The sequence below is a fragment of the Ixodes scapularis genome, unplaced genomic scaffold (assembly GCF_016920785.2).
Source record: "Ixodes scapularis isolate PalLabHiFi unplaced genomic scaffold, ASM1692078v2 PGA_scaffold0__279_contigs__length_252992795, whole genome shotgun sequence".
Lineage (NCBI taxonomy): Eukaryota > Metazoa > Arthropoda > Arachnida > Ixodida > Ixodidae > Ixodes > Ixodes scapularis.
Window position 1 is genome coordinate 17,898,614 of NW_024609835.1, and position 24,108 is coordinate 17,922,721.

Below are 24,108 nucleotides of genomic sequence, written 5' to 3' on the forward strand. Positions count from 1 at the left end.
GTGGTTCGGCCTACTTATTGCTCAAGAAAAACATTTGGAGGCATTATTTTAGCAACTCCTCAGAGTAATGTATTAAAATGTTTGAATTAATCAGCCCAGCCCTTCACCACAGCACTACTTGCGCAATAAATGAATGACATCTGAAAAATAAGAACGATTTAAAACGCAGGTGGGCTGCAGCGAGCTTAACATCGGAAACCTTGGCACGAAACCGCAGCAAATGTAAATATAATCGTGTTTTCACCTAAAATAAAGACGCGATGCAAAAAAAAAAAAAAAGCTTTATCGCCAATGTTGAGAAGAAAAAACAAAAAGCGAAAACCTTTTGTCTGTTTTTTGTGTCCGTGAATCGCAGCCTCCTATACCCTCGTTTCAAGCTCGCGATACTTCAGAGTTCGGATGAGCAACCTAACATCTCTGCGCTTCACAAAAAAAAAACAAAAAAAAAAACAACGAGGTACCTTCATTTACTGCTCGGTGCTAGTAACTAGGTATATAGCGTAGGCTATTACCCAGTTTCAATAAAGAAATTACTTCACTTTAAAGAGTAACATGGTAAATTTCTCGTTTTTTAGCAAATTGGGTAACAGGCGGTGGTTAACATAAAACTAGAAAATAGAGACGCGGTTGAAAAAAGCAAGATATATTGCTGAAGGGTCAACTAAAGGAAATGTAGCTAATTCTGTTGGTTCTCAAGTCGATACAATAACTAGGAACACACAGATAGAACTAATGTGCTCAGCAAAATGTGCGGCGTATTCTCTACTGTTGTGCCTACGCTTTTTGGTTGTTGTTTCTCGGCGCTTCCGGACAACATTAAGTTGTCACGGTTACGCATTCACGTTTGAGTGAAAACAACGATGGTGCTACACATGTTTGTCCAGAGTACAATGCCTAAATATAGTGTCAAGATTACTCGATTAAAAAAAATTAACTAAATTATGTTAGTTCTTCCTGTTCCCGAAGCATAAAGAACTAAGAAAGTAATTACATTATTACCGAAAAAGTACCGAGCTACATAAAACGCCCACATACACATGGCGTTTTTTTTTTTTTTTTCTTCTTTTCTTACGCGTTCTCTTTGCGTCATTATTAGCATTCGTCGCTCTAGGACAGCCACAACAATGCCACGCGCGGGCCGACGACGAGATCTGCCCGGGGCCGATATCGGCACGGTGCGACGCGCGCCGACGGGAGGTGACGCCCGCGCGGACGAAGCCCGTGAAACATTTCCCACGTGGTTGGTGATTGGGCTGTAACGCTTCAAGTAGACGTTCCTTCGGTTCCAACCGAGTTTGGCCCGGGTTGCAGCGAATATGCATTGACCTAGACTGGTAGCAACTACTGTTTTACGGGATACCCCAACGGTCTCCCGCAAAACAAAGTGTGAAATCCCTCGAAGTAACTTGCTTAACTTACTTGCAAGTGCCGACAAGACGCTGTCAGACGCTCTCATCAACTATAACACTACCAACCAAGCCGCGGAGAAAGAGCATTGCTTGGATACACTCCCGCCCAAAATAAAAACGAATAAAATCAAACGGAAATTAAACTTAGTTCTCGTCCATTCATTAAAAGGAGGCAGCACTTAGTTGGCTAATTTTTCCACTCGAACATGCAGTTAGGACGAGCGGAACATTACCCTCAAGCGTTGTCGAGCCCCGAAGAAGCCCGCGCGCAAAGCATGCGGGCCTCTTTTTTTTTTTTTTTTCTCTTATTGAGGGTCTGTACGCGAGGTTCGCGATTTATTAAGTGCCCCGCAATTGGCTCAAGTGGGTAGAAATTCTAGCCGTGCGTCTGGACGAAATGCGAGCGAGAGGATTCCACTTCCGGTCTTGGTCTCCTTCGGAGCATCCGGGGGCAGACGCAGTGTCCCCCGACGCAGTCCGCTCTTGGCAGAGCCAACGAGTCGACAAAAAATCCTCGAAACCTTGGCATTTGCGTACCATCTGCAACTCGCTTACGAAGAGTACGGTTTGGCACAAACCACTCCAGATGATCGTCCCCTCGACCGTTGCAGCACAAGTTGGAAAAGAATCTCATTAGGAGGGCGCTCTCTCGATCGGTTCGTCGGCGCGCCCATACTGACGAGAGCGCCCTTCTCGTGAAAATCGCTTAATCCGTTTTCTTCGAAACGTACGCTTTTCTTGGCGGCACTCGTATAAAAACCCAAAATTATATGATTCTATATTATTTTTACAAAAACCAACACAAATCTGCGCGCGTTCGGGTTTTCATTTCTCACTGGGTAAATCAAATTTCAGGTTTTAAGACGTCGTATTCATCGCCCCCTACTCCTTTGAAGAATTGTTTTCTTCTTTAAATGTCCGATTCAGACAGATTTCTTGAATTATAAGGCAGATTTCTTTCAATTATGCTTCATTTTAGCTAAAATAAAGCCAGTAGGTCTCTAAAAAAAAATAAAGAAAATACTGAAATTTTTTTTATTAACCTTCATCTATCGGAAATCGTTCGAGCATTTTTGTGATCAAGGACCGGCCGCGCTTCGATTGTACGGCAGAGCGGAGGAACAGAAAATCGCGGCCATTTACGGAAAGACTTCTGCAAATCTCAAGGTACCGTTAGCTATTAGATCCCAACACAAATCGCATTTCTCAGCAGGAATGCCCTCGGCGCCTCATCATTCGCTGCTCTCTTCACGTAAATGGCGATGATAGGTCTCCACGCGTCCTGAAAGAAAATTAGACACAGTACAGGAACCCCGTACAATCTGCAGGACTGGGCGGTAATTTCTAATTGTGGGCATATATTTGACGGCAACTAAACAGAGGCTTGTTCTTTCTAATAATATCAATTTTTAAAGTCCAGCGCACACAAAGCCCGTTGAGATGTGCCACTGGACTCAACGAGCGTGTTTTTGTATTCAGTCACATAAAAAACGCATTGCTACATTTTTTTTTAATTTTTAAAATATTTCTGGAAACGAAACTGGAATTCTATGGCTTCTGCGATGTATCCTATAGGAGGAACAAACAAAAGGGGTAAATCCACAAGCAGCGATTCGCTTTAGGTTTGCGTAAATATTTTTTAACGTAAACAATATAGATTTTTCTTCTTTTTCAGGGAGCCGACATATTGAGAATTCCAGTGCCGACGGCGCCGTCTAGCGGCATAAAACTTGAAATGCCTGCCTGTTCTGGCAGCACAGCTATCTGGGTGTACGCATCGGTATGGTTAGGGGTGGGGGGGGTTGGGAGGGGGGGAGGGCGGAGGCACTTTGCTAGACTTGGCTATGGTGGGCTACAATAACTTTGCTGCAACCTGGCGGGCTGAATCGTGCTGGCTAATGACAGGCCAGAACCTTGCTTCCTCGAAAGAACGAGGCCGAAAACGGTGGGGTGTTTTGATTGAGTTTACACAATGAAGTATACATACGAGCAGAGCAATGTAGCTTACAAGAATAAGCTCTAGGCATTCGATAACTGCATCTGGAGTGGTGGCACGTAGATGGTTTCATACCTCTCCCATGCACTGGAGTAATAGCATGCTTTGCAGTGAATACCTCCACGCAGTTGGAATCGGTCCCCTTGCCGCAGGCGAAGTACTTGTGCGCATAAATGTGACGATGAATCTGGTAGAAAGCCCTTGTGATTCACGCTCGCAATCGACTGACTTCATAAATGAGGATCACTGGAGAGCATACAAGGCTCAATAGCAATACAAGGCCCACACTGGCGCTGCAGAGTCTTGCGCTCGTCGCAAATTTTTCTCGATTGTACCTCTGCGTATTCAAATTATTTGAGCACCCGACGACGGCACAGTGATATCCAGACAACCGTACATTTTCGGAGATTGTAACACGGTATAAAGAAGCCCTCGGAACTAACTCAGGCACGACGTCCGTTTCTAAGCGCCCATACCCTTGGCGGTTACATATACCTGTCTCAGCGGGGCAATAAAAAAATGCGACGAGTCGAGGGTACGTGAGTTGCGCGCTGGTATCAGGTAGTGCGAAAAAGGTCTGTAGGCTGCACTTACATGGTTGCGACCGCAACCATGGTAGCAGATGGGTAGAAGAGGAAGAAGTATAGGAAGAGAGGCTGCGAGCGATTCGTCCCTGCTCGACTTGATGCGCTACGATCGCATTCATGTCAACGTAGCCTTTGTCAAACACCGCGTGCGGTGTGTTTCCCAAAATATTGCAGCGGGCGCCGCATCTCTTCTCGAAGGAACAGGAACCCGCATACATAAAGGAGCAGTGCAAAGGGACGAAGAAAACCAAATGCTGCTTCGAAGGGCGTGCCTATCAGTGTCAAACAGGAGCGTTCAGTGACGACATTGGTCTAGAGCGTCGGATAATGAAGACATAGAATTCTAGAGGTAAGACTGGCTGAATCGGAGCACGTGACCCCTTCTGATCCTTTCAAGCGCGTGCTCTTTTGCTTAGAACACCAGTAAATGGGTGGGGCGTCACATCTTCATGTCTGGATGTTAATTCCCAGAATTAGGAAGATCGCGCATCGTTGTTGCACGCTCTTGTCGTTTCGGTTCACTATTGGTTCAGACCAATGACGTCATCAACAATAGAAAATGTGCTAAAACTTTTGAACTTCTTTGATCTATATTGTTCAAAGTCCATCAGATTTCTTCTTTATTTTATATTTATTTTCTTTCAAAAGTCCCACAGACTAGTCCGAGCGAACGCCATGCAAGTTAAAAAAATTTCCGGAAACGCTATGCAGGGCGGGCCCTTGGAATTACGAGCCAGGCGCGCTCTTGCCTTCATCCGATGATAGCATCATGCTGGACGAAACTCTTAGACTGGGCCATCGTGATTTTGATAAAAAATGTAGCACAGGAGCAAGAATTTCTTTTTCCGTGTCGAGAACGGTACATCAGTTGCGAGAGGTGACGTGTACATCGCTGCGATGCAGTTTGATGGGATGCACTTTAACGCTAGTAAGAGCCACGCATCGACAAAAATAAACAAAGATAAGCGGGATACCTCGTTTAGAAGCAGCCACCCGTGTGCACAAGTTGATTTGATAAGCTGCTAGTGGAATCGCGATGTGAACCCACCAGAGTTTGGTGTATTCTGTAAAAACATCGTATTCATAAATCGCAACAAAAAAAAAGTTATGATATTACTTTGCTTACTACCGCTGCATTGTTCTCGTATATGTGTCAGTTTTAGCGTGGGCATCTAACGATACGATCAACTTTTTTATCGTTTTTCAATTGGCGCAAGGCTCGGTGATATCAACCGGCAATCCAGTCGTTCGTCGATAATAGCTAGAAAGAGAACGCTACTGATTCCCAGAAGAGTTTTCAATATTATCGACTAGGTGAGTCGGCCTTTGAAGCACGCCGTTCCGTATCAAGGACAGATCTACGAAATGCAAATAGTCCGATGCCGCATTGAGAGGATTACAGAATACCACCTAAATCGGCTTAACGGTATGTTGATTGTGCAAAGCGCTGTTAACATGTAGCGAGAGCAACCTACTTCTATTTGGAAACCCAAATGATCGAGAACGGGTTTCACCGAGTCACAGTGTTTTCCTTTTCAAAACAGCGAAAATAGGTTATATTTATACAAGTGCGGGCGTAATATGCTCAGGTACAACTTTCTGTGGTGTTTCCGAAAAAAAAAAGAAGGGGAGGGCACGCACAGACAACATTACAGCTCTGTAATCAGCGTATGTAAAGTGGGCAAGAGCACGCGTTCCCTTATCTTCAACCACATTGCCACAGAACGTTACTCGCGAGGATCAAGTGCGGAGCCTGATATATGTACGCCAGGAGAGCACGAGATATGCGCAGGGAGAATAACAGGGCGCACTTGTGTTTTACCTCTGAAACCGTTACATGAAAATAAAACATTCTTTTTTGCTTAAGTTCTTTTTTTTTTACTTTTGTCCATGGCCGGGATTGCCTAACGCCGACCCTGCTCCAATCTTACAGCTGACAAGTCGAAACAGATGTGGTTAGTCATTTTTATATCGCCTGTTTGCGTTAATCTTTTTCTATTACTAACTTTTAATATTATTTATTATTTATTTTTATTATTGTTTCTATCATTTTTATTTATTCATTAGTTTTACTTTTTGTTATTTTTTTATTATTATGATTGTTCCTTTCTTATTGTTACCTTTTACTATTATTATCTCCTTTTATTATTACTTCTCGTAATTATCATTATCATTATTTGACTATTATTATTATTATTATTATTATTATTACTCGACTCCTCAAGGGCAGGAGTGTTTCCTAACATGTCGAGGAAGTCAGTCGTAGTCCCAGTCTACAAGTCTGGAAGTCGTACCACTGCGTCAAACTACAGGCCACTGTCTCTGTTCTGTACGTTATTGAAGCTTTTCGAAATGGTAGTCCGCCAAACATTGTCCTTTCGTTTAAAAAAAATGTCTTAAGTTCCAACCAACACGGATTTGTATCAGGACGCTCGACAACAGCAAATTTGATTTCATTTATGTCCATTGCATCCGAAGCTGTGTGCCACAGAGGACACCTTGACGTGGTGTACTTTGATCTGAATAAGGCCTTTAATGTGGTTAACCCTGGCATTCTTTTATCAAAACGTTGTGGTATTGGTGTCTGTGGAGGGCTACAATACTGGTTTCAGAATTATTTGTCTAGTAGAACATGCGTTGCTCGTGCGAACGGCGCGTATTCTTCTACGTACACGGCCACGTCTGGAGTAACTCAAGGATCAGTTCTGGGCCCACTTCTTTTTTTCTACTTCTGTGAACGATGTGTGTAGGCAGGTTGTAAACTCGTATTTTTTGCAATATGATGATGATATTAATATATTTATTTAAACTATCTCAGATTGCAAGTTTTTACAAGAGGACATAAACTCATTTAGCAAATGGTGTTCACTGAACGGCCTAAACAGCTCGAAAACCAAGGTCATGTCCTATAGTCGCAAAATGCAAATAACGTGTTTCCCTTACAGTGTTCGCTCAGACGTATACTGCCGTTCTAGTGAAGTGCGTGACTTGGGGGTGCTTTTTGACTCCTCCTTTGAGATTTTATAACCACGTGGCTCGTATCAGTACCTGCGCCTTGCGCACGCTCGGTACTGTTTGTCGAACGACTAGAGTATTTAAAAACCCCACAACGTTTGTAACCCTGTACCGCTCTTTGACAAGGTCTCAACTCGAATAGGCATCTCCTGTATGGAATGGTGGTTGAAAAACTACCCTCCTAAGGTTGGAGCGAGTGCAAAACAAATTTTTATCTATTTATCGATATCGATATCTACGCTATGAAATATCTCTATCAAAGAGTAACAATGAAATGGACGTCCTACAAATGAACAGCTTATATCACCCTCGAGAAAAGGCAGATTTGGTTTTCCTTTTCAAAGTACTTGATGGCATGGCCGACCGTTCACAACTGCTCTCACCAATATCTTTACGAATTCCTCGGACAGCGACCCCTTTGACAACGTCTTTTTACTCTCATCGGACATTAAGTTTCCTGGACCCCATGTTTCGCATGTGTCGGGCATATAATGGCATTGCAAGTGATCTTGATATTTTTCGTCTGCCTGAATTTGTCTGATCTCTCAGAATCGTGCATGACTCTCGCTGAACCTGTCGTGATTGTGATGTTATGATATAATATTTTAATAAGGTATATTCGGTTTTGTAGTAGTCTTCTTTTCTGCGTTCGGACCCTGTGTTCTGTACTTTCCTTGTTATGTATATCGTATCTTTGTGTCAGCATGCGTTATACGTATCATATCTTTTATTCAATATTTTAAAATTTTTATGTTCTTTTTTTATTTTTTTTTTTAATTTTTTTTTCCTACTTTTTTGTAGTGTGCAAGTTTCGGTGTGCAAGTACCAAGACCGCATGGTCGTTCCTGGAAACCGAATAAAAATTATTCTTGATTCTTGATTCTGTGTAACTTTGGCAAGCCTCGTGCACACATTTTTAAGCTACCAGTTTGGAAACTTATCTCGACGGAGTTTTGATGCAGCCACTCACGGCCACGGTGGTAAGAAACATTTAGGTGATGACTCTCTGTCCTACGTGGCGACCACGTTATGTTCGGCGCACCGAGCGCTTCATTCGCACGGCGATAGATGGCACCCAAGTAAGGGATCCCTCCCAAACCGACCGCTCCAGTTGTTTCTCCCAGCGGTACTCCAGCATTCCCTCATTCCCCGCTTCTTGTTGTACCTCATCGCCACCACGCCGCCACCAAGTCGCCAGAGTCCGTAAATCTATGTTCTCATTCTTCTTTTTCGGGTCAAGGCTCACCTTCGTGCACAACGGTGGCACCTGTGATCGACACAGTACCAAAGCAAAACACGAGGCCAGCCACTGGCCGCACACCACCACCACACCACCACACCGCGAAAAATGCGAGCACGCTACGCCGCCGGCACCGTGGCCGCCCAGGAGGGACCTCATACCTCAGCGCCCTCCGCGGCGGCGCGGAACTAACTACTCCTGGTTCGAGGCTAGCTCCGAACACGATCGGGTCGCTCGCTCCCCGCGGGAGGAGCGGCTTGAGTCATCACCTAAATGTGTTTCTTGCACCATGATCAGGGCAGATACAGCGAGCAACAGAAAGTGGACGTGTCTTTTGATAAATTGTTCTCGAGTGCTTCGTAACACTCGAAAGCGCACTCGCGACCGCAAATCTCTTCACCCTCGCCAACCGACCGGCGCTCCACTCCTGTCTTCGGAATATGCATCGGCGCACCGCACCGCGACTTGGGTAACTTACGGGGAAACGAATGAAATCTGTCTGGCTGCGATTAAGAAACGCTTTTCCATAATGAGCTTTGGTTGAGGAAGAATAAAAAATTTCTAAAGTACTCACATTTTCCTAAAATCGTAAACGACTACATTAAGTATATATAAAAGGTATTACTAGGGGAGGTCGCGCGAATAAAAGCAGTGTAATAATTTTGTACTTCTATCACAATAAAGAAAAACAGAAAGAAGGTGAGACACAGGGGCGAATATGTCTCGTCCTCTTTTCGTTTTATTACCTTCTGCTAGAAGTATAGTTATTCCAACACATATCGTTAAGAATATAATGTTGTTTTTTTTATATAATTTTATACAATACTCGATATGCTTATCAAGCGTCACAGCTTTTCTGACTGTAAAACTGGCATAATTTTGTTTTTACAATTTTTTTTTTCATTATTATTCGATTACCGTGACAGGACTCTTACTTAAGTTGGCTTTATAAGTCTTGAGTGCTTGCATGACGATCCCCCGCGAGCATCAATGATAAAGCTTGTTGACATTGTGCAGATAGAAGCGACTCTAGGTAAACAGTAGCGATAAAGTGTGCTTGGTATCTTCTGGGCAACCTTAACTTGCCTCGTCGCAATAATGTACGACTGCGCGAGTGCAATAACGTTGCAACGTTCACGGCTATATTTTTGTTTGTTCTCCGCCTTCAGAGAAGACCGTATAGCAATTGGGCCGGCTCGCTCGAAGTAATTAGAGCGGCAATAATCGGCATCTTCACGGTTACCGGTCTCATTGCATTCGCGCTGAGCACTCTATCAGGAAGGACGCGAACGAGGGACGCTAAGAGAGTTTCAGCAGGTCGTAATTTAGAACAATATTGGTGTTGGGCATAACTTCTCCGAAGCACGCTTAGCGGACGGAAGAAGGAATATCGGGTCCGCGAGAACATTTTGCTGTAACTCCCTTCTGTTTCATTGCTGGTATTTACAAAAAAACATGGCCGTACGAGCGTATGCTCAGTATTATTTTGACAGTTAGTTTCATGAGGCTAGCTGTGCCGATAATATTGGCGCGATTCTGATTGCCGCGGTTCGGTTGTCATTAACCGGCAACCGCGCCGTTTCTGCCGGTGTGACCCGTTCAAGCGGGGACAGGTGCCAGCGTTTGCTTTGGTAGGAAACAAACCGGAAAGGTATAGTTACGCAAAATGTTTTCACTATTCTATAGCCCTGCTCAACGGCATAGTTAATGTCATTCCCATCGAATGACATTGTGCGATCAGTCAATCAGTGCAGGCGACTCCCTGCACTCGTAACGCGCGTAATCATTATCGCGAGCGGATTCGCCGATAACATAAAGTCATTCGGTGAAAACGTCATCAAATTTGCCGTTTGGCAATGGTATTCCCAACTAAAATGTGAGAATTTTTATTCGTTAAAAAAAAGTTGTTTTTGTGATTTGAGTTTGTTTTCTTTCCTCAATTATACTGCATCTAATAAATGTCTACATTGCAGACAAAATTACCGGAACAGTGTTCGCGCGTGTGCATGGGCCTGGCTCCTGGCTCAGCAGAGCCTTACGTGTACAAAAACTCTCGAATAAAAGAAACTCTCGGAAGTGTAAGCGCTCGCGCCCGTGCCTTTATCGGCACTGCTGCAGTGCAGATGTTTATGAGATGGGGTATAGAGGGGATGAAACAGCTGGCAAGAAAAATATTAATGCTATTCTTTTTCGGCACTTTCTTTTGTCGATTTCGGACGTCGATTTTTATATTTATTTGGCCCGGTACTATCTGTTTCTGATACTAACAAGTCGTCGACGGGTGGCATAACTGTATCCGCTTCACTAAAAGGGGGTACACTCGATGCCAACAATAAAGGCACATCGGCCACTTCCAAATTCAAAAATCGCTTTCAGCGCGCTTTTCAAGCGGTCGACGCGGTTCGATGACCTTCGCCGAAACCAAAAGGGACTTCGAAAATGCCGTAATGTGCGCCATCCCGAAAACAAAAACAATAAACCAGCTATCGCTTCGCCCTTCCGATCGAGCGAACGCTTTTGCTCAATGGTTCGGAAACGCCGAACACCTGTCGCCGTCCCCCCCGGCGGCGAGAGCCGTCGACCTCCGTAAACGTCGGCCGACCCCCCGCCCACTGAGAGCGGGTACGGACGCCAATAAAGCTTATCGCCGCCTCATCGAGCACGCGTGATCCTCGATTAGGAAGGAACAGGAGCACGACTCGCATGGTACCCACGCCTTGCAGACGGCCGGCAGGTCGTGCCGGGGCTTTCTTGAGTGAGCGCTCATTGTCGGTTTCTCCCTGGCTTCCATTATGAGATCGCCAAACGGAACGAACTGGCGAATTAACCGCGACGGTAGTTTGCATTCGGTGGATCCTTTTTAAAACCCCGTAAAGCCATATTGGCGATCGCCGTTTTTTAATTAACCACGATGCGTAAGATCTGATCCGAGTCCTCGGCGAGCGCAGAGGCAGGGTTCATGTCCAATTCGTGTCCAGATTACATGCCGCATACTTCTGAAAAGTGCTTATTCTGCGTGTGCATGACAATAAGCCTCTTTCGATAAGTGCACACTTTAAAGCTCCGTGACCAACCGAACCTCGGAAGTACATAGTCGAAGCTGGTTCGCTCCCACAAGTTCCCGAGCGTATGCTTCACCGCAATGCACTCGGTACACCGAGAGTTGATATAGGTATATTTTTTTTTAGCATTAAATTTCTGTTTAAACAAAGCCCCGAAAGCTGCATATCTGCGGTCTCTGCATGTGAGTTATGCCGCCAGGAGGGCATAATGTAGGAGGCAAATCGCCATGATAAGTCGGATAATTACTAATACATGTTAATTAACATCTTAGTTAAGAAAGGTAAACATATGGTTCCAATCACAATCTTGCTGAGCGTCTTCGAAGACCAATAAATAGGTAAATTTTAGAAAAAATTAGACAGCATGAGAAGCGGTGGTACACCAAAGTTACCACATGTGCTAGAGGCGCCAAGCTGGCAGTGCGGAAACGGGAAGGATAGGCGGAAAAACTGCTCAGGAGCGTCGAAGTTGGATGCATTTTCGGGACCCAGGAAAACAAAGCACACCCACCAAATCTCTCTTTCTTTTCTTTTTTTTATTACGTTGAGTTTTTGTTTTTTATGGATGGAACAATTTTTTTTTCACCCTCTCCTTTTTCTGGATTTAAGCAAACTCTATACTCCGTTTCAAACATAGCGTGCAACGCAGTCAAAGCTAGCGCGCCGGTTTACACAGCCGACAGCGCCTAGGTTCGCTCCACAGAATAGTGCGGCCCCTGCAAATAAAAAAAAAAAGCCGACAAATGTACATTTTTGGAGCGAGTAACTGATAATGGCGTTTTGATTTCGACGAAAGATAGATTTTTTTCAATAAAAAGGAAAAGGTAATGTAAGCTACTTTAATTGTTTTCCGTTTTCGTCCGTGCGGCAGCCGCTTCGGGTTTTGGGTTGTGTGGCTGCCAGCGTCTTCCCCTGCCTCGCCGGTTTTGAGAAGATTGCGTCTAACGCAGCAAGCTCAAGTACTATCGGAAACAATATGAGCGTGAACGCGCCTCCGCGTGTCGCCGCTACCTGAGGCGCCTCCCTGCGGCGCCTTTGTCAAGTTTTGCGCACGCGTGTAGAAATCCTGTCGTTGTTCTCGCTTTGACTGTTAACCCCGTCTGTCATCTGCTATGCGCGCGCTGGCGGCCGCTCACGCTGTCGTCTGCTATGCGATTCGTGTATTTCCGTCACAACTCAGACACACGACTTAACATGAGTCACGAGTTTCCTGTGCGATAACGAAATGCCCACATTTGATACGTGATAAGTAGCTGGCTTTTTCATTGGGTCGAGATACAGCGACAACAGACAAATGAAATAAAGACAAAATATCTGCAAAGCTTAGCGTTCAACTAAGGTGAGCCCGGAAAACATTCAGTGTAGTTAAAAATGGCTAGAGTTCCTGACGACGAACGGATCAACATAGTTGAGCTGTCCCTCCGAGGCTACTCTCAGAGGGCTATATCTAGCATGGCTGGAAGACCGCTGAAAACGGTGAACCGGATAATACAGGCATATAGGGACGAACTGTCCAGGGCAAACATAACTCGCGTAGAAAGCGCGTGTGTCCGCCGGAGCACGCAATGTTGTGCGGCAGACGACAACACGAGTGGACGCCAGCGCGAACAGGAGTCGCATAGGAGACGACAGCGTGAGCGGCCGCCAGCGCACACAGGAGTCGCATAGCAGACGACAGCACGAGCGCCCACCAGCGCGAACACGAGTCGCATAGGAGACGACAGCGTGAGCGGCCGCCAGCGCACACAGGAGTCGCATAGCAGACGACAGCACGAGCGCCCACCAGCGCGAACACGAGTCGCATAGGAGACGACAGCGTGAGCGGCCGCCAGCGCGAACAGGAGTCGCATAGCAGACGACAGCACGAGCGGCCGCCAGCGCGCGCATAGCAGACGACAGACGGGGGTTGACAGTCAAAGCGAGAACAGCGACAGGATTTCTACACGCATGGGCAAAACTTCACAACGGCGCCGCAGGACGGCGCCTCAGGTAGCGGCAACACGCGGAGGCGCGTTCACACTCATATTGTTTCCGATAGTACCTCTACTGCTCGGACATTTTCGAAGATTCGTTGTGCGAAGATCTCGAAAGAGTGCAAGCAGGTAATCGCCAACGTGTACGCGAGTACAAGAACGCGATTCCCGGAGATGTCGGTTCGTGAAATCCTGGAGAGGGTCAGTAATGACACCGGAGTGTGCGCCCGTACTGTCGCGAAGTACAAGGCGCAGTGTTCTTTGGCAAGGTGGCGTCCCCGAAGCAAAAACCTCGCAACGTAAAAGTTTCGAGCACGCGAACCGTCAAGCATGACGAGTTCACACTCAACGCCATTCGCCTGAAGGTGCATCGGAAGTACTCTGAGAAGGATATTCCTACTCTTGATAGCATACTGCAGGCTGTGAACGAAGACGACGAGCTGCCCGACCTGTCGAAGACCATTTTGTGGAGGTTGCTCAAAGACATCGGCTTCGCTTTTGAGAAGAGGAAGCGGAGACTGGCCCTTATCGAGCGCAGCGACATCATTGCCTGGCGTCGGAGGTATCTGCGAGCCATCAAAGAATTCCGAAGACAGGGCTAGTACGGATCGTGCTATACGAATTTACTCATGTGGAACATGTGCGCCGTCTTCGCGTCGCACATACTGTAAACGATTTATTTTTCGCGGGCTCAATATTTCGCGATTTAGGTGAGAGCTGAAATTTTGGAATAATTCGCGGGTTCTAATTTTTGCGACCCGGTGGGATCTCAATGTTGATTTCAATATATCTACATTTTACTGGAATTGTTAGCGGGACCTATTTTTCGCGAATTGCGGGCGATTCGCGAAATTCAGGTCCACGCGAAAATAAAGTCGTTTACAGTTTTCCACTTCGACCATAATTTCAGAATTGTCAAATGTCGTCCTTGAGCTATTTGGAACAACTTGTTCACCTCACGGATTGCCCTAATTGAGATACGTAGATTTCAAGAAAAGTCTAGCGCATAACTTCCATTTTACTTTTCCATAGTTAACTATGTTTGCAAAATTAAGCCTGACCCAGTAAATGATCTACGTCGTGTTACGTTATTGTGATATTGGAATTAACACAGAATTTGAAATAACAATATAAGGTGTTTTCGTGCAGGTCTATCATATACCTTGATGAAACCTGGGTGAACGCCGGACACACCAAGCAATTCGTCTGGCAAGACAAGACTGTGAAGTCCTCACAGGACGTGTTTCTGAAGGGCCTGACGACAGGCCTGGCAGCGCCGTCTGGTGAAGGAGGCCGTCTGATTCTTGTCCATGCTGGGAGCAGCGAAACAGGCTTCGCTGAAGGTGCTGCCGACTTCTTCAGGGCCAAGAAAGGCAACAATGCGGACTACCACTCCGAGATGGATGGCACCTACTTCGAAGGGTGGTTTTCAAGCCAGCTCCTGTCCAAGATCCCGCCCAGAAGCATCATAGTGATGGACAATGCTCCATACCACAGTGTTGCTCTTGAAAAAGCACCCACGTCGTCGACTCGGAAAGCCGACATCCAGGCATGGCTCACAAAAAAAGGAATTTCATGGTCTGGGGACATGGTGATGGCTGAACTCCTGGAGCTTTCCAAGAAGGTCAACACACCCGGCAGTGTGTACCGGATCGACACCTCAGCAGCTGCCCACAACCACGAAGTCCTACGACTGCCTCCCTACCACTGTGAATTCAAACCCATTGAGCTGGTATGGAGCAAGGTGAAGGGCTACGTGGCGAGCAAAAACAAGCTCTTTACGCTTCAAGAGGTCGAGCGGCTCCTGCCAGAAGCACTGGCATCTGTGACCCAAGAGGACTGGAGAAACTGTTGCACCCACGTTGAGCATGTTGAAGATGAAGCGTCGGAACGGGACATCATTGTCGACAGTGAAATTGAGTCAGTGGTATTCACTGTTGGAAACACGAGTAGCTCCTCCGATGAATCTAGCCAAGATCTGAGCGGCATCGAGGAACTTGAGTAACGGGCGGACACTCTGTCAGTGTTTTCGTCTATCCAACGCCCTTGTGAGGGCCACAACAATCTGTGCAAATCGGGCTTCATTCGATGGCTTCAAACTCCTGTGTCTCTTTCAACAACAACAAAAAAAAATCACGAGTGCAGAAGGAGTTGAGTGTCATGATTGCATGTGTGCAAGGAATCCCCACGTCGGATGCCGTTTTTCGCTCGCTATCCGTGGCAGAAAGAGTGTCAGTTGAAGCAGATAGCCGAGAAAGTCTGCAATGACGAGCATTTGTATCGTCCATCTACAGTATTTGTTTCGCCCCGTGAAACACCTTGTAATAAGCTGCGGTCGTGTACTGCAGTCGTAACAGTAAACCTGTGCCTGCCACTAACTTAAATGAGACACTGAAGGAAATACCCATTTTCTATCCCTAGAATGTCACCCAGAGAAAGACCTGTCTCTGTGGTGTTGCGCACCAGTATACCTGTGCTGCATTTGACTTATGTAAAATAGTATATAACTCAAATCCAAACATTTTATTGTCCCAGCAAGAAAATGACAGTAATCTAGGGGCGTGATTTTTTCTTTATTGGTTGTTTACGATCTTTTCTAAAATGATGCGAGGGGAGCTATAAAATGAGGCCTGAAATGGGAGCATATCTCTAACAAACTGTGCTAGCTTTCCAATTATGTTTACAACATCAAAGACAAGGGGTTTCTCAGGAATTTAAATTAGGGTGAGGTGGGGTTCTCGATGTTAGGGGGAAGGGGGGCATGGAGAATAGAGGGGCCGTTCCGAATTAAGGGGATGCCTTGAGAAAAACAAGGAGGTGTAAACCCCCCTCCCCCCCCCCCCCCCCCCCTAGAGGGAGTGGGGGAAATCACTGATAAAGACACGAGAATCAGATTTGCCCAGACCTCGCAGCAGTAACTTGTGTGAGGAAATATGTTTCCGGTATGTAATGAAGTACCTGACGAAAGAAAGATGTGGACAAAAATTAAAACAGCTATTTCAAAATAAACTGTACAGGCCACAACTATTGTTGATTAACGCCTTATTATAAACTTTAGGACAAGACTGCTATCAATGCAATTTCTCATTCCAAGCTGCACGAAAAAGCAATATTACTCGGGTGTTGGAGGAAAATAACACTTGCATAGCGGCAGAGCAATGGTAGAATTGCGGCCTTTCGGCGACTAATAAATAGAAAGCAAGAAAAGAGGAATTGAAATATGCACCTCCGCAATGCGCAGAAAAATATGTGTCTTAAACTACTTCAATATTTATTTAATTCATTCAGGACATTTAAATAAGTTAGAATATGTTTTTGTCAACGAAATAGCTGTTTAGTAAAGAAAGAAAGTCATGTCCAATGTACCGTCTTCCCAATTCATTTTCTGTCCAAGATACTGTCTAACATACCGTCTTCCAGCGCCTTCGATTGAGGGAAAGCGAAGCACTTATAGTTCTTGCAAATAATAAATATTTAGCCATTTGCTTAGTTTTGTGGGCTTTGCGCACGAAATGTGTGCCTTTATTTTGTTGGATGAATAGAAAACAAGAATAATTATACTTTTCGGGTTTTGACAAATCGGCACCCTCTCAGCAATGCTAAGCCTCGCGCCCGCTTCAAAATTTTCGTTGGCGATAGCGTCGCTGGATTCTCACGTTGTCGCACAAAAACTGCTACAAACGCAAGCCGATACCATTAAGATTTCGTGGCGTAACCTTGGGCACGTAAAACACGGAGCAAAAAAGCAGAACAATTGTCACGAGAAACTAGCGTCGCGTTGCTAAGGCCAGCAGCCATGTTGAGCTTCTTTTTTTTTTTTTCAAAAGGATCGCGATTGGTCCACAGAATCGTGACGTCATGAAAACGATTACCTGGCGTTTCTCGGCGTAGGATTACATTTCCCTCTAAGAGGCATTTCCGGTTTTTTCTTAGCTTACGACGGACTATAGAAGTATCCCTGAATTCGACCGGTAGTGCTTCCCGCACAAGCAATCGTGGCTTTCCTTTTTTATGACCCTATCCACGCTCTCGGACGAACCCAGCAGGCAGAAAACACATGAAAACCGACCTTCGAACCTTTCCCGACTTTTTTGGGCACAGTCCTAGTCGCGGCGTTTTGACGAGAAGGCAGGTCTTTGTCTGACTGCTTCAAAAACGACGCAGGAATGCATGTCTCGCATGGTGGCTTCCGCCAACAGCCCCAGATTGGAAGTGCGCCCGACGCGCCACCACCGCGCCGTGACGTAACAGAGCTGAGTTCAAGCTACGTGAAAAGTTCTCTGCTGTGGCGATCGCGTCTCCAGCTCGACGGTCGCCCTCCTGCGGCGGAAACCGGAAGCGCTCTAGTGAGGGTCCCCGATTCTCCTGATCAGCGGGCACGGCGGAACTGCTCGTGATCATGGCTCGCAAAATGTCATTTCCGAATGGAAACATCACTTTTCACTTTCCCAACGTAGTGCTGCAGCCGGTATGGGATTGTACCTTACTGGAGAGTTTATGTATTACGCATAGAAGCAAACGCAAGCGGTGTGCGTTTGCGTTAGAGTTGCAGGTCCCACGTTCTGCGTGCGCCTCGTCGCCATGCGCCATCCAAGACGGCAATTTTCGGCTCCGCGCACGCGCAGTGAGGGACACGCGAAGCTAACACAAACACACAGCACTTGCGTTCGCTCGTACGCAATATTAAAACTCACTATTGTTTCATCGGCTTCCACCGCCAACGAAACGTGATGCAGTTATCAGACGTGCAAGCAAGTAGGCGTTCCTTCGAACTGGAAAGGCTGAGATTGGAAAAAAACGACGGAGCGGCCAACATGAAAGTAATTAAATGTTTTAAAAATATTAATATATATATATTTTAAAATATTTTGGGCATTTGGTTTGGAATAATATTTGCGGCGACTTGCGTCTTGCTGATTGTCAAAAGTCGCGACTTTGATAGAAAAATATACTTGAACCAGAATTAATGTAATTTCACATGGATTTCTCACAATAGCTAGAATGTTTTCATTGACTTCGGACTATTTTTATTTTATCACTTGGTAATTAAAAATGCTGCAATTGGCACCAGTGATGATAATTAGTACACTTTTGCTTGTCACATTTGTTCGCGCGTTTGAAATTAAATCATGAGCAACGCTTGAAAAATTACGTATTTCAATACCTGAATTTTACTATTATTATTAATAACAATCGCGGCAATGTATGCCCCCAATTAACGCCGAGATCCCGGAAATATGCCATTTAACCTTATTACTCTATCCAGAAAGTATAATTTTGTTTTCTTTTTAGCATACGAAAATCTCTGACATCGTTATACAGATAGACAAACAGTCAAACACTGCAGGTAATATAGAGTCCTATGCGTCACGCGTTGCTATAAAAAACACACGAACTTCAGGTCTGACTCGGATTCCGTCTTTGGGCTGTTGATGTGAGAACAGCCTTTATTAATTTATGCGTTTTGTGGACATTTGTAAAAATTGGAGTTCTATTATTCCTGTGGTGGGAATAATGTTAAACCAATTTCATTTCATTTCATTTCATTTTATTACCTCAAAGGCACTCGACTTGCGAGCGCATTACATGAGGGGGAAAATTCATAATATACAATTAGAACTTCAGTATTTTCGCGTATATACCATTTACATCTTAAAATAATACGCACAAAAATGCACTGGGGAAAGCGTGCAGACAAAAGAGCAGGAAAAAGAACACATACATGACATAACATTGCAATTTCATATATCGCGACATAATTGAATGAGTGTAAACAAAACTTAACGCAAAAAAGGATCAAGATGAAAATACAAAAATATACAACAGCGTGCAAGGCAAACAAATATCAAGGTAGCAACCGCTTACTAACTGCTCATTCCAATGTACTGTTCACACTTTAATTTATATGCTGCTAGGTTAGTCTCCGATACCACTTCGTATGGCATATCGTTCCAGTCTCTAATGCACATGACAACAGGCGATGAGGAAAATAATAGTGTGCGTGATTTGGGCGGCTGAATCTTGAGTTGGTGATCCGTTCTGGGTGATATATAGGAGGGCGGTTTGCAGTAGGTTTGCCTAAAAGTTGATGCGCTATTGAAAATAGTATGAAAAAGACATAGTCGTGACAGCCGTCGACGTTTCTCAAGAGAATGTAGACCAAGGTTGTTTTTTAGTGACGTGACGCTAGTAAATGATGAATAGTCAGAGGTAATAAATCGGGCTGCCTTATTCTGGACGGACTCCAGTCTATCGACAAGGTATGCCTGATGAGGACTCCAGACGGCGCTAGCGTATTCTAGTTTTGGAAGTATCAGCGAATTGTAGGCAAGCAATTTAGTGGACGGAGGTGCGAGAGATATATTTCTTTTCAAGAAGCCGAGGGTTTTATGAGCACTTGCTACTATGCAATCTACCTGATAAGACCAGTTTAACGTTTCTCAAAAAGTGGACACTAAGGTACTTGTAAACGGACACCCTGTCAATGTTGCGTCCTTGAAGGAAATACTGGGTAGACGATCTACTTGGCGATGTGGAAATGTTCATGTGTTTACTTTTTGAGACATTAATATTCATGAGCCAGTCGGTGCACCAAGTTCCGATCCTGTCAAGGTCATTTTGCAATATTAAATGATCGGATGTATCGGATATCTTTCTGTATAAGACACAATCATCAGCGAAAAGCCTAATGGTGGACGTTAATGAAGAAGGAAGGTCATTTACATATATTAAAAACAAAAGAGGCCCAAGAACGCTCCCCTGCGGTACACCAGACGATACTGAACATTGATAAGAAAGAGAAGCGTTTATTTTTACGGACTGAGTTCTATTAGAAAGGAAGGAAGCGATCCAGTTAAGAATGCACGGTTCGATGCGGAGTCGTGATAGCTTTAGGAGGAGGCGACTATGTGGCACAGTATCAAAAGCTTTGGCAAAGTCGATGAAGATGATATCGGTCTGGTGATTGTCATGAGTGTTGAGATGAAGGTCAGTAAGGAACTCGAATAGCTGGGTGACACATGAGTGATGTTTCCTAAAGCCATGTTGGTTTGGAAACAAAAAGTTGAATTGATCGAGGTGAGCGAGAAGGTGCGTGTATATGACGTGCTCCACGAGTTTACAAGGCACACTAGTGAGGGATATTGGTCTATAGTTGGTAGGATTTGATGATGGACCAGCTTTAAGGATAGGTGTTATTTGGGCATGACTCCAATCGACAGGAACAATGATAGAGTCGAGGCTTTGCTGAAAAAATAGTGAAAGAACGGGAGATATCAAGTCCCTTGTTACTTTTAAGAGTTTTGAAGAAATTTGATCATCTCCTGGACAAATACCGACTCGAAGGTTTTCAATGAGTTGGGAAATACCTTGAGGTGTAAAAATTAAGGGGGGCATAGGCTCAATGCTGTCTGAACGCAAAACGAAAGAAGGCAACGGAAAGCGTTCATCTGTAAAAACACTGGAAAAGAAGTTATTGAACGCGTTGGCTGCATCGCCGTCCGATAGTGGGACACCGTTCTCATCAGTTAGATCTGGGTGGGCGACCCTTTTCTTCGGATTAACGACACGCCAAAACTTTTTGGGGTCGGATCGCAAAGTATCTGGTAGTGTCTGGCCATAAAATTTCCTCTTGGCGTTTTTTACTTCATGCTTGCACGTATTTGAAACAGTGTGGTAATTTGTCCAATGTAGGGATGTATTAAACCTCGTAGCATTCTGAAAGAGCCGTTTCTTTTTATTTAGAAGTGTCTTTATAGATCGGGTGAACCATGGAGAGGCCGGATTCGATGCTATTGAAAAAGTGGGAATGTGACGTGACAACAGTTCTTGAAGTTGACTTCTGATCAAGTTCCAGTTTTCACCGACAGAGCGTAATGCGTGGTTGCGCGTGTAGTCTATAACGAATTGAGCCATTAATCATCTAAACACCGAAAAACCCATTAAAAGGCCCGCCGCTCATTATTTCGGATGACAATTATCTGAGCAAGAAAGACAGCGAGAAAGCACAAATATCAGCACTGATTTTTTCAACAACTACAAATATCAGCCTGGGTCGGACATGTATGTCACAAAAAATAAAGTTTCCGCGAACAACTTCTCTAAGTAAATAATTACGATGTGAGACACATCTTGAATTATGAAAGAATCCGAAATTAAGACATATATCGAGAAATTAAATACAAAATAAAGGTAAGTTTCGGTTTCGCTTCATAATTAAAACGCACATCCTTGCGTAAATATTACGCTAAACACCGTTCTTGTTTTCAGGATAAAGAGGTGACCTGCGCCCATTACACCGTAGCTTCCTCGTATTACCAGAAATGATTTGTTTCGCTCAGTGAAGCCAGCACACTACACGCTCAACTGGCTCAACAGCCGGCACGGATCTCCGACCCTCACTATAAACGCCATTTTGGAAAAATGAGTGGCGCCACCTATAGTTAGTTGGAGTCGCGAATACAGCCTGAACGTTGTGGGAGCCACTGGTTTCCCGCCCCCGAGAAAGCGTAAGGCGCGGACGACACAGAGCTACCAGGCTTCGAGCCTGGTAGCTCCGTATCGTATCGGGGAGAGAACGCCACCATGTTGGCCTATCTTCTCGCACTCCTCCGCGCGTCTCCCGTTTTCGGGGGACCAGATCAAGCGGGACAGTCCGGCCTTCCCTTCTCCGAGTGCACGGCCGTCTGGTCCAGAAGTCCTGGAGTGGACTCCGGGCGAAGGGTCGAGTCGCGGCGTACGGGCTCGTCCGACCGGCGATGACTCAACGCTAGCGTTTCCCCTGGCTCTGACAGTCGGCATCCCCTCCTCGAAGTGGACGTCTGTCTGCCGAGGGCTCTGGCCCAAAAAAGGCGGGTAGTGGCGTTAGCTCGGCCCACCCGCGATGACTCCGCTCGCAATTACCCCTTTGGCTCTCATGTCGGTGGGCGCTGAGGGCACCCTGTGTCCACGGCTCGCTTGACCGCAGTGTCTTGTTAGGGACCCCTGTTTCCCAATAAACGCTTTTGGATACCGGGATCATCGTTGTTGGCATGCCGTTGGCGAACCCAGGGCGGCGATCACCCTCGCTAGTAGCCGTCGGCTGCGCGGTGGGACTGCATCGGGTTCCCCTACGAGCACCGGTTCCTGAACATGACGGTACGTAATACTTTCACAACGTCTATCTCAACGGGCGACTTGTCTCTCAGCTGTGGATGAGCAATTTAGCCAGTGCAGTCGAACCGCTAGCCTGGGGTCTTTAACGTGCAGCACGCAGTAGTTACACACGACCACACGCCGGTACGATGCTCATCCAGATCGAAACGGGCAGAGGGGGATTGAATTGCGTGCTCTCACCTTTAAGGCCTGTTCGCACATGCGGCGGAGCGCTACAAGCATAGCGCTGATTTAAGTGCTGACCTCGATCTAAGCGCGTGCTGACCAGCTTTGTATCGCGCCGCCGAGACTGTTGCTCATGGCAGACGATAAGTAGCAGACGACACGTGAGCAGCGCCACATCAGCACTTCGCTGCATGTGAGAACCGGCCTTCACCGTTCATTCGGTCCAGCTGCTTCGAAATGACGCCTTAGAGGCCCCGGCGTCATACCTCAGCTATCGCCGTGTTTCACTTTACAGCGTAAGTGCTTAATTTTTTGAGTGACCAAACTAATAATGGTCACTCTGCCGGGTTGTTTTCTAATTACGTACTTTAGAATTTAGTGGAGATAACTTTTTTTTTTGGGAAAGCCCTTTTTTTTAATTAGATTAACCAAAGTGACATTAGCACGACATTAAACTCTGAACATCAGGTGGCGAAAATTCAGGGTTGCGAAAATCGAGACATTTTGTAGTCAGTTAACACAAAACTCTTTGATTTAAGTTAGATTGATCTTTTTAATTACTCTAGCAAAAAATAATCATTTCTTACCACCAGATGTATTTTTAGACGTGCCGTATTGATTGATCCATTCGTCTGGTCACTAAAAACAATGCGGAAGAAATAATTGTAACTTTAAGTTATTTTTTTAATAGACAATTTTTTTAGTGGTATACTTCCTGCCATATTAGAACTAAAACAGTCTGACCTTCTTAGATATTTTAAAAGCTAGATTTACTTCTTCTTTCACATTTTGACTTAATAGTAATATAACTTTTTTTTTTCTAGTCGTATCTTTTCTTTCTTTTGCGTTCTGACTTGGTTGTAATAGAAGGTTACGCAGCTGACGAACAGAGTTCAAGAAAGAAATCAAGCTCAAGGCTCCGACTTTATCTGGAGAGCATTTTTTCCCCCCTGGCGTTTATTTTTATATAAATCTTGCTTAACGGTTCTTCGATTTAAATACAAAACAGATGCCCATAAGAAGAACCTAATGACAGGCAAACAGTAAATAGAAACATATCACCGTGATCCCTTTTGCAGAAGAGGTTTGATTCAAATCATAGTAGAACTGGTCTGATTAAGGTCACAATTCAAGTCACTATTGAATTCACGATTTAAATCATAATGATTATTATTCTCCCCCCTGTATACACTCGTATGCGATGTCCGTGTTATGACGCATTTAAATTATATGCGAAAATCTAGTTAGAACGAGAGAACAATTTTATTATTTTTCTAGATGTCCAGAAAATTTGAAATCCAATAAAATATTATTTTATATGCTTTGGTAATCTTTTATATATAATGATAAAAATTAAATATTTCCTGTTTTTTTGAGGATGTGGGCAAATTTTTAAAATTGGCGATTAATTATTTTTAAGGCGTGATGAAAAAAACAGCTGCACCTGTCATAATGTTTTTTCTTAAGTGACTTGTTTAGAGATAACCGTCATGCCCCACAAACTATAA

At 44.9% G+C, this 24,108-nt stretch overlaps 1 protein-coding gene across 1 annotated transcript; it reads left to right on the forward strand.

The window, feature by feature from the left end:
* Positions 1-12,680: 12,680 nt before the first annotated feature.
* On the forward strand, positions 12,681-15,287 carry LOC115310574. The gene is made up of 3 exons (XM_042291401.1): positions 12,681-12,785; positions 13,702-13,844; positions 14,432-15,287. The coding sequence occupies exons 1-3, from the start codon at positions 12,681-12,683 to the stop codon at positions 15,285-15,287; spliced, it is 1,104 nt and encodes a 367-aa protein (XP_042147335.1).
* The last annotated feature ends 8,821 nt before the right edge of the window (positions 15,288-24,108 follow it).

Coding starts and splice junctions, on each gene's coding strand:
- LOC115310574 (XM_042291401.1), top strand. CDS start 12,681: ATGGCTAGAGTTCCTGACGACGAACGGATCAACATAGTTGAGCTGTCC. Junction 12,786..13,701: donor CTGGAAGACCGCTGAAAACG/GTGAACCGGATA, acceptor AGCATACTGCAG/GCTGTGAACGAAGACGACGA. Junction 13,845..14,431: donor ATCATTGCCTGGCGTCGGAG/GTATCTGCGAGC, acceptor GTTTTCGTGCAG/GTCTATCATATACCTTGATG.